The sequence below is a fragment of the Chamaea fasciata genome, unplaced genomic scaffold (genome assembly GCF_029207755.1).
Source record: "Chamaea fasciata isolate MVZ Bird 193981 ecotype frontalis unplaced genomic scaffold, bChaFas1.0.hap1 SCAF_3, whole genome shotgun sequence".
Lineage (NCBI taxonomy): Eukaryota > Metazoa > Chordata > Aves > Passeriformes > Sylviidae > Chamaea > Chamaea fasciata.
In genome coordinates, this window is record NW_027094088.1 from 10,650,472 (window position 1) to 10,665,672 (window position 15,201).

A 15,201-nucleotide genomic window follows, 5' to 3' on the forward strand; every position below is an offset into this window, starting at 1 on the left:
CCATAAAAGTCAGGAAATCATTTACAGAATGCATAAAAATTGCTTTTCAGGGCAGTGACTCAGAGTTGAGAGGACATGACATAATCTCTTTTCTCTATAAACAAATATGGTTAATGTATGGCCTTTAATACACAATAATCAAACGTAATCCCATTTCAAATGAGAAAAAGATCCAATCCAGTTTCATTTCTCTACTGACAACAGTGGAATTCATCAGAAGACAGCAAGTATTTCAGAAAGAATGTATAGTCCCATCATTCACTACTACATGACAACTACCTCCACCTACCACATTCCTCCTTTCCAGGACTAGTGAGATGTTTTGCACACTTCCAGATGGAGGTACTTTGAAGAGAGCTTTGTTACCTTTTTTTTTTTCTAAATCCGAGGTCAGTGCTTACCAGCCAGGGCCTTGATGCGGGAGCGCTCAAACAGCCGAGCAGAACTGTTCTCATTGTCCCAGTCATCGACATCCCAGCGGTTGTTGACGTCGCTGTACTGCTGTTGGATTTCAATGTTATCGTAATCTGTCGCTACCGTTGTCGTCATCCTGAGTCTTCTCCTTAGCCTCTCCTCACCATCAGATTCTTCCTACAACCCTCTGTCAAAGAAAAACACATAAAAATAATCATTTGGATGGTACACATATATTGGAAGAAAGCTCAGGAGTTTTGGTTTCAAAAATCAGGGACTTTAACTTGAAGACAAGCTCAAGAACAAGTGAACCACTCTTTCAGAGAACAAATATTCTCAAAAAATTAAGCGCTTTACCAAAGCCAGAAGCTTTGCTGCATACACACATCCAGAATTGTTATGTTCAGCTCCACAAAGCAGAACATGGATGGAATAGTGCAGCAAAACACTTCCACATCTGTCATATTCAAAATTAAACCATTGGCTTGAGAGATCTGTGAGTGTTGGCTAAAGCATATGGAGCTGTGTATAACTCGGCTAAGAAAAACCTCAAGCACAAAGATGACCTCAATACCTTTACAAAATGGTGTGAATACTGATGGAAAAAAAATACAGATTCTCAAAAAGCCACATAAGCATTTGACAACCAAAAGCATTTTAACAAGTATGTGAAGAAATATTTCTGTCTCCACATGCAAATACTGACTTTGTGACTGGTCCTGACAATTTATTTATGAACTAATCCAGATAAAACCAACTAAATGATGCATTACTTTGAACTCTCCACAGGAACAACATGGCACCCACCAACGCAACCCTTGGGGTGAGGTTCTCCTCTTTCAGGGTGCCGTTTGCATATTTATTCTGTTTTCTGATTAGGATTTCCATTTATTTATCAGTACTAGATAAAATAGAGGCAGACACCTCTGGTAGAGGAGGAGAAGGAGGGAGGTTATACACAGCTGTGAGCCCAGTGGGAACAGTGCTGCACATCCCCTTCACCAGTCAGTGCTCAGAGAGATCCTGAGGAGCACAGGGTGCTCCTCAGAAACACAGAAACACACAGCTCACCTTTGCAAAACGCAATAATTAACCGAAATGCAGTTAAATAAATGGGCAAGGGGGAGCCAGGAGGGCAGCCCTTTTACCTAGGCGGGACGCGTGCTCCCCTCACAGCACCCCGCCCGGGGCCTCCCTTGTCTTTCCTTTTATCGCACTTTCTTATTTCAAAATAAAAATTTAAAAAATAAGAATAAACAGAAGACGAAAAAGAGCAGCCACACAACCGCCCTCCCGGCAGCCCGGAGCACAGGGCGCGGCCGGGGCGGCCCCTCAGGATGAGGCCGAGCCCGCCCTCCCCACGGAGCCGAGCCCGCCCTCGCGGCGGGGCCGGGGCCGGGGCCGCCCCTCGCCGCCCTCCCCGCCCGCCGCGCTGGCGCCACCTGCCGGCCCGGCCCCTCCCGGCACCCGCGTGTCGCGACATAAGTCCACCTCGCGCGCGACAGACAGCGTGGTTGCCGTGGCTCACCGGCGGCGTAAATTCCCCGTCCGGGCCCGGGTTATGAGAGCAGGATGGTTGGCCCCCGGCCCCACCCAACGGCAGGTCCGTCCCGTGTTGCCGCGCGGACAAATTCCCGTGTCTGGCGCAAAAAACGGAACGGAGCCGCGCTGGGGCGGCTGTTACATAAGGAGCTGTTACCGAGGGCTGAGTGCGAGTGTTCGACCTTCACGAAAGGTGGGAAGGAATCGCTTTAGTCATGGGAAGCTACCAACAGAGCGAGGGAACGCGAGGAGAGCTGCCTCTGGGGAAGGTCGTGGGGACGATTCTCCCGCGGCGCATCCCGCAGGAGCTGGGATGGATCAGTCGCTCCGGCCGGATCCTGCCGCTGGGAACAAACAAAAGCATGGAGCAAAGACGGGAGGAAGGATTAAATCCCACTCGCCGCGTATCTGCACAGCACTCCGCAGCTGATCCTCACTGAGCATCAGGCCTAGACAAAAACCTCCCATTGATCCCTTACACAGGCTGAAATCAGGGTTAATTCCAATTAAATCCACGGAGCAGCCAGGGTATAAACAACGAGTGGGAACAAGCTGGTCAACAGCATCCTTTTCTATATTCACCAGTGCTCAAGGAAGTGCAGATGTGCCACTGGAAAAGCTGCAGCTCCATCTGTAAAAATCAGTGACCCCAAAATCAGGATGCAGTGACGTGTAATTTAATATAGATGGAACAAGCCATGGGATTTGATTTATTTCTGTGTCACTGCTGTTTAGAAACACACACAACTTGATCCAGAATAAATTCAACTCTAACTCGTGCTTTATCACTTCTCCTACCTTGAGCATCGCACAAGCAAAATCTATCCCAGATAAAGCTAAATTGAGCATGAGATGGCCTGTTATCTCACACCTATAGGGCTGGAAAACCTGCATCCTTGTTCTGATTCTAATAAAAGCAGCACCTCACTCCCTGACATCAGGCTCCCTTTACTAGGATGCAACTCCTCACTACAGGGACAGTGGAGCAGGGGAGCAGGAAAATGCTGCACGGATAAAAATAAGCACCTTGCAGCAAAGCGAGGTGAGGAGAACACAATGGAATCCTGATTCCAGAGACAGACCCAGATACAGAGAGTGCAGCCACCGCCTTCAGCCCCTGCTGGAAAACAGCTTTTCCTGAGTCCTGCTGCAGCTCTGATCCAGCACAACCCACTGGTGCCTCCGGGACCAGAGAGGGAAGATAAACATGAGCCCTGGCAGAAGCTGCAGGATCCTGACTGCAGGGATGGAGGTCCTGCAGCTGGGACGAGCCTACAGCAGGACATCTTGTGTCTACGTTAAGGGTGTCCCGATCTCACATGAGCAACACCAGCAACTGCCCAGAGAGAAACACGGGAAAATGGTTCGGCATTTTCCTGGAGCCCTTAATGTAGCCGAGTTCACTGTTAATGACCTTGAATGTAATCCACCTGTGAAACAGCCCTGCACTTGAAGGACCATGCTGAAAACCGTGTGTGTGTGTGTGTGTGTGTCACACACAGACATGTAACACAGATATATTTACAGATTTAGTTTAAGCCTCTGCATGAAGCACCTACCAATATCCACAGAGAGATCACCATGGAGCACAGGGACAGAGGGAAGCCCGTTTTCCAGTGAGAACAACCTTTGTCACTTAAACATCCTGGCTTGGCTCTAAGCTGAGATACCCCGCTAATGAAGGAATTATGTTTTCTGCGGAGAGCCAGAGACAACAGGAATTTCAGCTGCCAACATCCTGAGCAGCATCCTGCTCAAGCCAACCCACTCTCAGGACTGGATAAACACACTGGGAACAAGACGTTTCAGAAATGGCAGGTCACAGTTCCTTTACTATTCACAATTCAGACTCACTCTAGGATGTCATATAGTGCTTAAAACCAGAGAAAGCGGGCGCACTGGGGTTTCTCAGTTAATCCACACCTGCTTAAAGTCATCTGCCAATGCTGCCTGCACCTGGCTTGGAGATGTTAGCAGGCAATTCCAGGGATAAGCAGGCACAGGAGCGAACTAATAAACAGCATGGAACTCCTCCAGGCCCTGAATCCGAAGGTCCACCACAGTGGGTCGAGAAAAATCTGTAAATTCCCAAACTTCTTCCTCACTGATAAAATAACTCAGTTGTCTTCTGCTGTGGGTACCACGCTAGACAACCTCATGAGACAAAAGAGATCAAACCATTTCATTTCAAAGCATTCCTTAAAACCTATTGCATAATCTGAGGGCGGGGGGTTGGCATTATGTTCAAAAAGAAGAAATGGCTTGAAGAAAAAAATCAGCTACCAGGAAGAGCATTTTCTCAGTTAGTTTTCAAAGGCCACATCCAGGGGTCAGACCTTTTGTTTTTACTTTCATAAATAGACCAGATTCTGCTCTGTTTGTTTGTCAGATAATAGAAAACAAACAGTTTTATTCAGCCCATCTGAAGAATGAATTAATTTTAAAAAAATTCATTGGCTACTCTTAAACGCAATCATGTAATTCACTAAACAGGCTATGACTATAATCCCTGAAATTCTGCCATAACCACACATCTGGAATTACTTCCTAATAGTTACATTTATCTTTAAAGTAAACATTGTTTTTTCAAGATTTACTATTCTTCCAGGAAATATGCTAAGCTGTAGTTAGATTCATGTTACTTTAAGAATTGTCAAGAGGTTTTAATGGCACTGTGATCGAAGAAAATATAGTTTGAACAGCAATCCCCAAATGGTCTCATGGCTTATGTAAATAGACTGTTCCCTGGCTAACACATAGTCCAACCTATTGCAGCTTTCCTGGCATTAAAGACAAATTGTAAATTCATCTCTAACTCCCACTGATTGTGTGACAGGATTGAAAAGGGGACACAGACACACTCATCTCCAGGTCCCCAGAGCATGGGTCTGATGACAAGCATGGACACAGCCACTGTGACAAAAAGAATGGTGTCCTGATCCCAGAGATTGGATATGTATCTCCAAGAAACCAAAATTAAACACTGCCTCCTTTCTGGTAGCCCTCTGAAACCAAGACTGGATGAGCACAGAAAGCAATTCCATTACCCCCCTTGTAGGATACTTTCCCTCCCAGTCAGTCAGTCATTCTCCCCTACTGATGCCTCAAACCATCTCACCAGTCCAGTTCTTCACTTCAGAGTAATGGTTATTACTAAAAAGAGGGAAATTTAGATAAAATGTAACCAAACTTTGCATTTATTCTGAGCAACATTCAGCTCCCTCCTAACAGCAGCACAATAGACATTTAAAATCATTAAAATGTCATTTTAAGCAAATATTTAATCTGGAGAAGGGAAGTTCCTCTGAACTCTCAGAGTCCACCCACATTTTGTTACCCCAACAGGTTGAGATTCTTACCCTAAGCTTCAAAACAGAGGAAAGTGGCCTGGTCAGAGTCAGTAGGGGCAGCTTGGGAGAGGCTCAGGGCTGGAAGCCAAATGAACATACACATCAAACACCCCCACAGGTCAAACTCTGCAAGTATTTACAAAACACCGTGTAGAAACTCAAGAGTTGTACAGAACCCTTGGACTGAGAAACTGAAATCCTGACCATAAAGCTCAGAAAGACTGGAAAATGCATATCCCAATTCCAGCCATTTCTCAGCCTGAAGCCCAAGGAGCTCGGCCCCTGTGTTGCTGAACTGCAGCACATTCCCAGCGACAGGAGCTCCCCTGTCCTGACAGGGCAGAGAGGGCAGCACACTCACTTATGTTCTGCCTTGTTGTTTCAGCTGCTGAACCAATCCCAAAATAATAAAGGCAGTAACTCAGCAAGGCTGTAACTCCCTTGACCTCAAATATCCCTTCTCCCAATCCCATCTTTCCTTCCACAAACAGAACCATACTGTTTCTGCATTTTCCAGCCCAAGAGTGCTCCATGTCTTTGTCTTTGCTTCTCAAGCCAACCCACTTCGTGGTGCTGACTCCTGCAGGATGTGAAGCCCAACAGCCCAAAGCACCCTGAAAGGTCACAGCAAAGGGGGTACAGGCTGTGCTACCAAATGCCACAATCAGCGTGTGGGGCACTTCAGGAATGCACAAACAAGGCAAGACTGAAGCCTTTTTATTCCCAATACATGCTGGAAAAGTGTGCAAAGGTCACTAAAATCAGGCAGCCCGTCCTTCACAAGGGAGGTCTGGTTCCCACATCTCAGATAACCCATCACTCCAAAGACCAGGCAGTTAAGAGTGGATTCCAGGCTCTTGTTTTCCTTCTGAGGCCCCCAGGATATCACACTCTAGCTGGGAGATGGGTACATAATTAAATTAGCACTGAAACAACTTCAGAAAGTATTTGTGCTGCTCCCTGAAAACAGACACAGCCTCAGAATACTAGAGCCCCCAGTGCTGTCAGCAGGAGTGACCAGTGCACAGCCAGCACCATATGCCCCACATGGCACAAGGATTCCACCAACCAAGCACAGCCAAGGGCACCAAGGGCACAGAGGATGCTCTCAGACAACGCAGTCATTTTCAAAATGACTGAAAATAGGTTATTTAAAAACACAAATCTCTATTTCAAGCCTTCCAGTTCCAACACAGACCATTAAAACCTTCTGATTCGATTCTCTCTACACGTGGAGCAACGAAGTTTCACCCAGTTTTTCATATATCACCCAGAACACCTTGACTCCAACATTTTATCTTGAATAACTTACTTGATATATGTGGTCCAAATTTGCCCTCTGTAACCTGAGGTAGCTCCATCCAGCTGAGTTTATAACCTAAAATGTGCCATTATTTGAAGAGCCTCCTTAAAACACCAAGAGAGTAGAAGGAGGCTTCATGTGGATTTCACCCAAGGTCAGACACATAACAGGAGTTGTGGGTGAAATTCTCTAGGCCTCTGTATTTCCCTGTGGAACATCCTAGAAGAGATACTGCCTCTGAACCATCCTCTAAAGAAGGCCATGCCCCACCAACAACTACATACAAATCACGAACAGACTAAACCAGAAAAACTCTGGACATTTTAGGTAGAAAGTGGCTGGTTTTGGAAAGAAGTTGATAAAGAGGAGTACAAAGATGAAGCAGAACTGAACTTACCACACACAACACTTCAGGGTGGAACAAGCACCGAATTCCTTCTAGGACTGCCCTTCCTTTTCCCCTCATCATTTGAAGAATGTAAAACACATTTTGCCAAGCTGCTGAGGGGATGGCTCTGTCTCAGCCACCAGCAGATCCTAGGGAGTAGCATTCCTGCATCCCTACTGAAAGGGAAAGTCTACAGAGATCCAGCAGGGCCTGGAGTTACACACAGGGCATGAACACCCAGGAGGGCTGTGAGAATAAGTGAGAATAAAACTCCACATACTGGGCCTAGCTCAAAGAATGCTCAAGTATCTGAACTCCTTATTTAGTTTTTAAGCAAAAAGCAGAGTACTCAACCTCTTTCATCATGTGTTTGTGGTTTTCCCTAAACAAGCACTGCTGGGCAAGGTCAGTAGTATTTAAGCAGTAAGGCCTTGGTTCAGCTCCAATAAGTACAACATGAGATAGCCCATGGCTGCTCCAGTGAGATCCATGAAGTAAATACAGCTTTACTCCAACTCACAAACCACCTTTGTATCCAACACAGCCGAAAGAAATGTAAGTCAGGACCCAAAAAATCTTATGAACTATCAGCTGGGCATTTTCTAAACCCACCACCCTTACACTTCTAAGTAAGGCAGTAAAGAAATTCCCATAGATTTAAATTCATGCAGCTCTTGGTTATTTACTTTTAAAAAACACTTTCATCCTCTTAGTCTTCCCTGTGTTAGTGAAAGACAGACCCTGAAATTATTAGGATATCTGGGAATGTCCTGCCATGCATATGGCTTAGCTGGAAAAAACCTGGGGGACCAGCTCAGCTCAGAAGTTTCTCTCTCCACCTCCATTCTTGCATTATTTATAACCTCTACATTCCAATGATTAGATTTCCCACCCATTTTCAGAAAGAGCTGCATTTTTGAGTAGGGTAACTCGTCCAGAAGGAGCCTTTTCCAAAGCCCAGGCCAAGGGAGGATGTTCCCAAGGAGGAAAATTCAAGTGCCAGTTCATGAGTTTTAATTGAGTCCGCTCTTCAGACTTTGCAGACTTGTTCTGATGCAAACACTGCTGGTCACTTTGAAAAGTAAGGAATGAGCAGCAAACCAGGGATTATGTTCTGCTCAGGACTGGAATAGCATCCTGAATGTTGTGAGAGCTTTACAAGACAGCCAATATGTGCTGGTGCACCTGTGTGCTCTGATCTGTGGGGTCAGCAGCTGGCATGCCACTCCTTTTTCTGGGGAATATGACTGCCAGCAGGCCAAGAGCCCTTCAGCTCTTACAGCCCATGCACTTATTTCACTATAAATTCTTAGATAGGAAATTATGACCGTAGAATTGCCTAACCTTTTTGATAAATAAAATAATAGCAGAAAATGTTCTGATGGTGGTAAATTAATACAAAGTGATTAAAAATCTGAGTAGGATTAACAGTATCTTGTCTGTATATACCACAAAGGGTGCTCTGGATTGAACCCAAATTAAATCCACAAGAGGAAATGAACTGGAGCTGGAATCAAAAAGGCTTCAGGTCAGCTGAGTCCTTCTGAGTACAGGAAGGACTTTTCTGACGTAGACTCTCACTCAAGATAACCTTTACTCTGATCCAGCCCTCAGCTTTAGCACGACTCAGCCGTTTCACAGCTACCATGGAGGAGACCTGGACCTTGTTTCACCAAACCACCTTGTAAAGGTGTTAGAAGCCTCTGCATTTCACCCTTTGCCATCTTGATCACAGAGCAAGGCAAAGATCCACTTTCCAAACACCTCTAAGAAGTAGTTGTGGATGGACTGGTGGAGGACACCAGGGTCAACTTGTGTGGCAGGAAGGAAAACTGATGTATTTCATTACTTATCAACACATTTCCAGAAAAACTACCTGAAAAATTCCTTCCACAGCCACTGAGCATTTAAAGGACAATATTTAGTATCACCCTGTTCTGTGGGCTGACCTTCACCAAAAGAATGTGAAAATACAGGGCAATTGCCTACAGTGGTATTTACTTTTCTTCAGCAGAACAAAACAAATTCTTTTCTAGTATTTTTCAAGTGCTCACACAGAGCGGAGTTCCAATAAAGCCCAGGTGCCCTTGGAAAGGAGTTCCCCATTTGCTGGTCTCCACTCTCTCATGACCCAGCTTATGAGAAACAGAGCTCTGAGCTTTAGGAACCCGCTGTGTGTCAGGGAAGGACTGAAAGCGGAGACGCTCCCGCTGCCTCCGGCCTGCCAGACAGTTGGCTCTCCTTTGGATGAGGGCACTGCTGTCAGTACAGGAAAAGCTTCACATCTTGACGCTGGCCACGACCCTCACTTGGCAGGAAGTCCCAGGCAACCTGAATCCCCTCGGTGACATCACTGTTTACTTGGGCAGCAAACTGGCACTGCCAGGTGGCACCCGACTGAGGGGCATCATGGAGACAGCACCTTCGTTTGCAACCTACAAGGAAACTTCCCTCAGGGAAAAAAGACAGCTCGGACATCACTGGGTCATTCGAGAAATGCTGTGATTGCCTCCGTGTGACCGCAAAATTTATCAATACCAGTTTATACCTGTTGTATTAATTCAAATGAAGAGAGCTACAGCCAAGTTTCTGGGGGTGGCAGCGGGACCAGAGGCGCTGTGCCGTGGCTCTGGGACTAGAGTTTCTGCCCCACTTCCCACTCCTAGCTAGGGGTTCTCACACAGAAACGATGGCCCTGGATTACATTTAGAAGGAGAGCACCCCTGAGCCTGCCCTTGCTACAGGGCTGACTCCAGGCACTGACACACTTCCATCCGGAGCGCATTCCTCCTCCTGTGGTGCGTCTCTGGAGCCGAGATGCGATAGCTCTGACCTCCTTACGGAAGGAGGGCTGCCAAGTAAACAGGCTTGGCTTACCAGCCAGCCAACTGCTGCCTCCCCTGCCCTTTTATTTTCCCTCTCCACTTCCACACCCCACCCTTCCGAAAGGTCCCAGCCCAACGAACGGGCGTTCAACCTGTGGATGAGTGCGAGTGAGCCAGAGCCTCTGCCCATCTTCCCTTCCCGGCATCCCTGCGAGCTCCCGTTTCCTTCCCACAGGGAGGAGGCTGCGACGCCCACCTGGGTCATGCCGCAGTGCTGAGCCGAGGCACAGCCAGAACAAGACGCAGCCGTGGGAGGCTGAGCACACTCACGGCCTGGCAATCCTGGAGTGTCCCTGAGGGAGAGGCACAAAACCAGGGAGTAATGTCAAGCTACCCCGATCTACGCCTAGGCAAAACTCCTCCGTGCTGGAGAGTTTTATGTAAGGGCAGGGAAAGGCTCCGTTACTCCCAGCCAAGGAGGAGAAATTGAGGACAGGCTGTGCACAGGCACCTCCTCCCTGCTCGGCGCTGCTGGTCGGGGGAGGCTGCCTGGTGACAACTTCCAAGGGAGGAAGAATGAGACTGAGCTGCTTTGGCTCTGCCCCCAAACTGCAGAGCAGCGGTGGGAAACCGCACCCAGGGAGACGCCCAGGGAGAAAAGGATGTTTTGTTGTGGAGGCTTTTGTTCTGGACTCTGTTTATTAGCGGTACTTCACAGCTAGGCAGGCAGAGCGGGGAAGCAATTTAAAGAGCCAGCCTGGAGTAAATAACCTGCTAAGCAGTCGGCGGTTTGGAATCAGCAAACAAACAAACAACAAACCCCAGATTCTGGGGGCAGGAATGGAGAAGGATTTGTAGGCTATCTCCATAAGGCAACGGAGCTGATGCAACAGCTGATTTCAGCAGCTTCAGCACCAACTCAGGAAGGAGCAGCCCCGAGTCCAAACACCAGAGACTCTCATTACGAAGAGACACAAGACAGCACTAATGACCCTACAGCAATGCTGAGATGATCCACCTGCTCCCACACAGGTACTGGCTCCAGGTACCAGAAATTCCCAAGACCTCCCTCACTCAGTGAGCTCTGCTATAGCCAGAGATGCACAAACAGCTCCTGAGATGTGGACAAGGAGCTGGCCTAGTAAAGAGGAATTTTAAAAAGAACTCTGATTTGGACAGTGTGGTTGCCCCAGAGGAGGCACATCAAAGCTTGCTCCAGAACAAGCACCTCCTTCAGATGCTGGAGCCCAAGTCACAGCCAGGATCATGCAAAGCTTTGTCTCTTGCACTGGAATGTGTTACAGGTACTATATAGATTCCAGCTGTTCTTTCTTGAATGACAATAAACCCGGACTAACCAACAGAATGGGACAATTTTTGCTTTGGGGAGGTGAAGACAGTACTTGATTGTGGATGAGGGAATGCCAGCACTTCTCTGGATCAGAGCTGGTTGGAAAGTGAACTGAGAAATGGTTTGATACTAAACACCCACTTGAGACCAGAAGTGTTAAGAATTGTCCTGCAAATCGGCACGGCCTGCAGCAGCAGCAGCAATGCACAAGCACATCTTCGGCTAGAAAAACCAGAAACATGGCGGAAAGCAGTCTGGAAAAGGATCCCTCCTCAGGAAGAGGGAAATGTCAGATGTCACACAAGTAAATCACCAAGTCAGACAGTGTAAGGCACGAGTCTATCAGGCCAACAAGATTCCTGGTTCAAGTAACCAAGCACAGTTTGGAGTCACTGCTTCCCAAAGAGCGGGAAATGTGTCTCATCCTCCCCAGGGCACACACAACACACACCATCCACTTCTTGGCAGGGGAGGACTCAAGAGCACCACATCCGAACTGCTCTCCTCTCCTCTAACTAAACGTTTAATGGGTTAGTGGGCACTGACCAGAGGAACACAGGTAAAACTAAGCAGGCTGCCTGCATCTGCCCGCATGGAAGTTTTAAATGGACACCAGCTGTTAATTCCTTTCTACATTCTTCACATTCTTTTTGGCCAACTCCCGACAAGACTAACAGAAACCTTTCCCCTCCAACTTTCATCTGATGCATAGATAAAATAGCCAGGCAAGGAAAAGAAATCTATATCATTATTGCCTTCATTTAAATGCATGCTTGTAAGTCCTCAGCACATCCCTGCCCTTTGAGATGGGTTAAAGAGTCTTAATGCCATCTAAATTAGGTCAATTTGTTATTCAGAACATTGTGAGCAAACAATTTGCATCCTGGGAGGAGAAAGCACGTGTAAAACCCTGGGAAATAAGATGATAGATGGGAAGAAAAGGTCCAAAAAAAAGCTATGGCTTAAATTACTCGGGTCAGTATTTTGGTTCTTTGATGTTTCCACTATGGCTGAGTCTTTTTTGGGGGGGGATTTTTTTGTTGTTGTTGTTTTTTGTTGGGTTTTTTTTAATAAATATTTTAGTACACATCCTTGTGTGCTGATTCATATGAGAGAAGAGATATTTATCATTTTATATATGACAGAGTGATGACTCTTTCCAGGTTTTTCATGTCAGTTTGCTAATCCTTGGAGTGTTGTCTTGTCCACCATCTCCAAGATGTTGCTCCCACTGAGTCCAGCAAGTCCAGTCAGGACACAAACCCGGGCCAGCCCTGATCCCTCCAGCTTGGACCTTGGCTATACAGCCAGCCAAAGGCCTTTTCCAGGAGCCAGGGCCAGGAGAAGGGCTCCTCAGTTCCCTGGGGCCACAAGAGGAGCCCAGAGTCCTCCGAAGCATGTGTTATGCACAGTTCTGGATTCTCCAAGTAAAACAGGCAAATAAACACAGCAATGACATTGGCTCTTCAAAGCATCCAACTATTGTTATTGGCACTTGGATCCAAACAGCCTCTGGCCACACAGCCCGGCTTGCACAGAACCTGCCCTGCGCACCCCGGGAAGGGAAGGGGAACGGGTCCAAAGGCTCCAAAAGCTTTATGGTCCTTTGCATTGACTTCCCAGGGAAATTGTACCAAGCATCATCACACCTAGGGCTCCAACCCAGCTCCAGAAACAGGAGGAACCACAAGAAAACACACTGGAACTGTGTGATCGCTCCAGGGGCAAAGCCCAAAACTTGCCCACAAACCCTACCATCACAACACTGAGGAAGAACCTGCATAAGGCAGTGATATGTAAAATATCTGATTCTTGTTTCATTCTGATCTGAGTTTTTTGTCTGGGAAATGGATCCTCAGCTGGCACAGCCCCAGCCCAACAGCTGCACTGCTTTTCTACTTCCACAAACACTCGGAAAGTTCGCCAAAGCCCTGTTTGTGCTGGCAGACAGCCAGCACTTTATTATTATGTACTATTAGTTCATAGTGAGAAATGTGCACTACAGGAAAAAAAAAAAAAAGCCCCGAGAAGCTCAGTAATTGGGTACAGATGTTGAAGATTTATGGAGCTCTCCCCACTGGATGGGATCTTACAGATTGTTTCTATCACCTGTTTGCTTTTGGAGTTTTCAATAAGATAACTATGTGCACTATCCTGGAAAAATATTCCAGAATTCCTCCCTCAAAAACCAATGACCTTTGCTCTCCATTTGTCTCCTCTCAGTAACAATCTCTCCTCAGAGTTCCATAAATGCCACTTGATACTCATTTCATATTTAAATACGATCTTGGCTGTTGTTTTCATTACCCAGCAACTTTCAAATGCAATCAGACAATTTCATTCTGAATTCATGGCCCAGAAAATAAACCTGACACAAGACCCCAGCAGTTAGAATCCATGATTAAATCTCTCAGTATTCAAAATACCTGATAATCTTCACCTTTTTTCCGGCAAGCAACATCTGCTCAGCATTTTTGGGGACTGCTGCTTGCCCAGTGCACAGAGGCCAAACCTCACTCAGCTTAAGCTGCCTGCAAAAGTATCTCAGTTCCCATCCAGATTTCTGAACCTTGGTCCATTAAATTAATTCTGCAAAATATTTGAAATGTGCAAAGCTCTGCAACTGACAGCAAACACCATGAAAGCAAAAACACAAGGAAGTCACTGGCATTTTTCATAACTGACCTGTAATGGTTTTGCCATTTCAAATTACATCAGGAATGATTTCTTCCCACTAGCACAAAATGGCAAAACAAGGTGTATTTCACTTGGAAATTATTTTTCCAAGCATTTTCAAGGGAGGATAAATTACCAAAAAAGGTTGTATCTCTGCAAATCAGCATGTGGGACCACCAAGTTTCTGCTCTGACACCCATCAAGGAGCACCCAGGCTCCCTCCCTCCTTGCCCAAGGCACACCTCAATTTGGCCGGATAGCCTGACATTGCCCTTCACCTTTCCCATAAGTCACAGCTGCTGATAAATTCTTCCTGAAAAATGATTTCATCCTTTCCGACAATGTGGGATCACAGCACAGATTCTATAAAGGTCAAGACCTTATTACAGATTGAGACACTCAGTTTCCATCCAAAAACAGTTAATCTGGTAAATTTGGAGGGTTGGAAACAAATCTGTGGAGATTACGTTTTTCCCACAGCTCTAAAATTGACTTTATCAGTCGCAATTGTACTTTCAGCTCAAAAAAAGTTCTAAAATGTTTTACTATTTGTGTTTACATGAGTTCATACAAGATGACTACAGCCTCTACAGTGAATGTGGGTAAAGAGACATTGAAGAGAGCACATGGGTGGGGTGTGTCCACCTCCCTTTGCTGAAGGGAATTCAGATGGCAAAAAGCACCATTAGAAAAGGACAAGTAGAGAAATAGAGAAAAGGAGAGAAAAGCTCCATTTCACACCATGTGCTGCCACAGCCACCAATCCAGCATCTGCCACAAAAGACAACTGCCTGTTCTCTCTGGTTTCCTGAGTCACACTCCCTGCATTCAGGGCTTTCTATGGAAAGCCTCCACCTCTCCCTGAATTACAGAAGACTAAGGTCTGGAATTATCTTGCGTTATGGAAATATATGAAGTAATTCCCATACAGGAAGAAAGATACATCCTTCATTTGCCATGATCACTTGCCTTGGATCCTGAACGGATTTGGCCTTATGTCAATATTATCTTATTTCATGTACCTAAATGATTCTTCAATTTAATAAGAATTAAAACATTACCTAGGGAGAATAAGTACAACAGGGGTGATACGGTTATGAAGGAGTGCTTGCAAACAAGTGGTAGAACTCCCTTTAGCTTTTACTTTTTAAAAGCTCAGGTTCTCACAAATTTCAGATTTACACCTGCAGATTTACAGTAAAAAAAAAAAAAAAAACAAAAAAACCAAAACAACAACAAAAAACCCCAACCCAACAAAACCCAGAACAGCCCTGGAGCCATCTAGAAAGCGCTAATCCTGATCATTTTCCACCTAATGACTGTTTACTACACAGCCCTTTGAAATGCTTGGC

General features: G+C 46.1%; 1 protein-coding gene across 5 annotated transcripts in view; it reads right to left on the reverse strand.

Annotated features, from left to right (window-relative positions):
* The window catches only part of SPTBN1 (spectrin beta, non-erythrocytic 1), a 116,980-nt gene that overhangs the window by 82,152 nt on the left and 19,627 nt on the right, over positions 1-15,201 (reverse strand). For 4 of the 5 annotated variants that reach the window (XM_066177948.1, XM_066177952.1, XM_066177950.1 and 1 more), the window contains exon 2: positions 402-601. In XM_066177948.1, coding sequence (XP_066034045.1) covers positions 402-549 — 148 coding nt within the window. In that variant the 5' untranslated portion in view covers positions 550-601. Of the gene's footprint in view, positions 1-401; positions 602-1,562; positions 1,640-15,201 lie in introns of those variants that run through there. The other variant, XM_066177951.1, reaches the window with a different exon arrangement.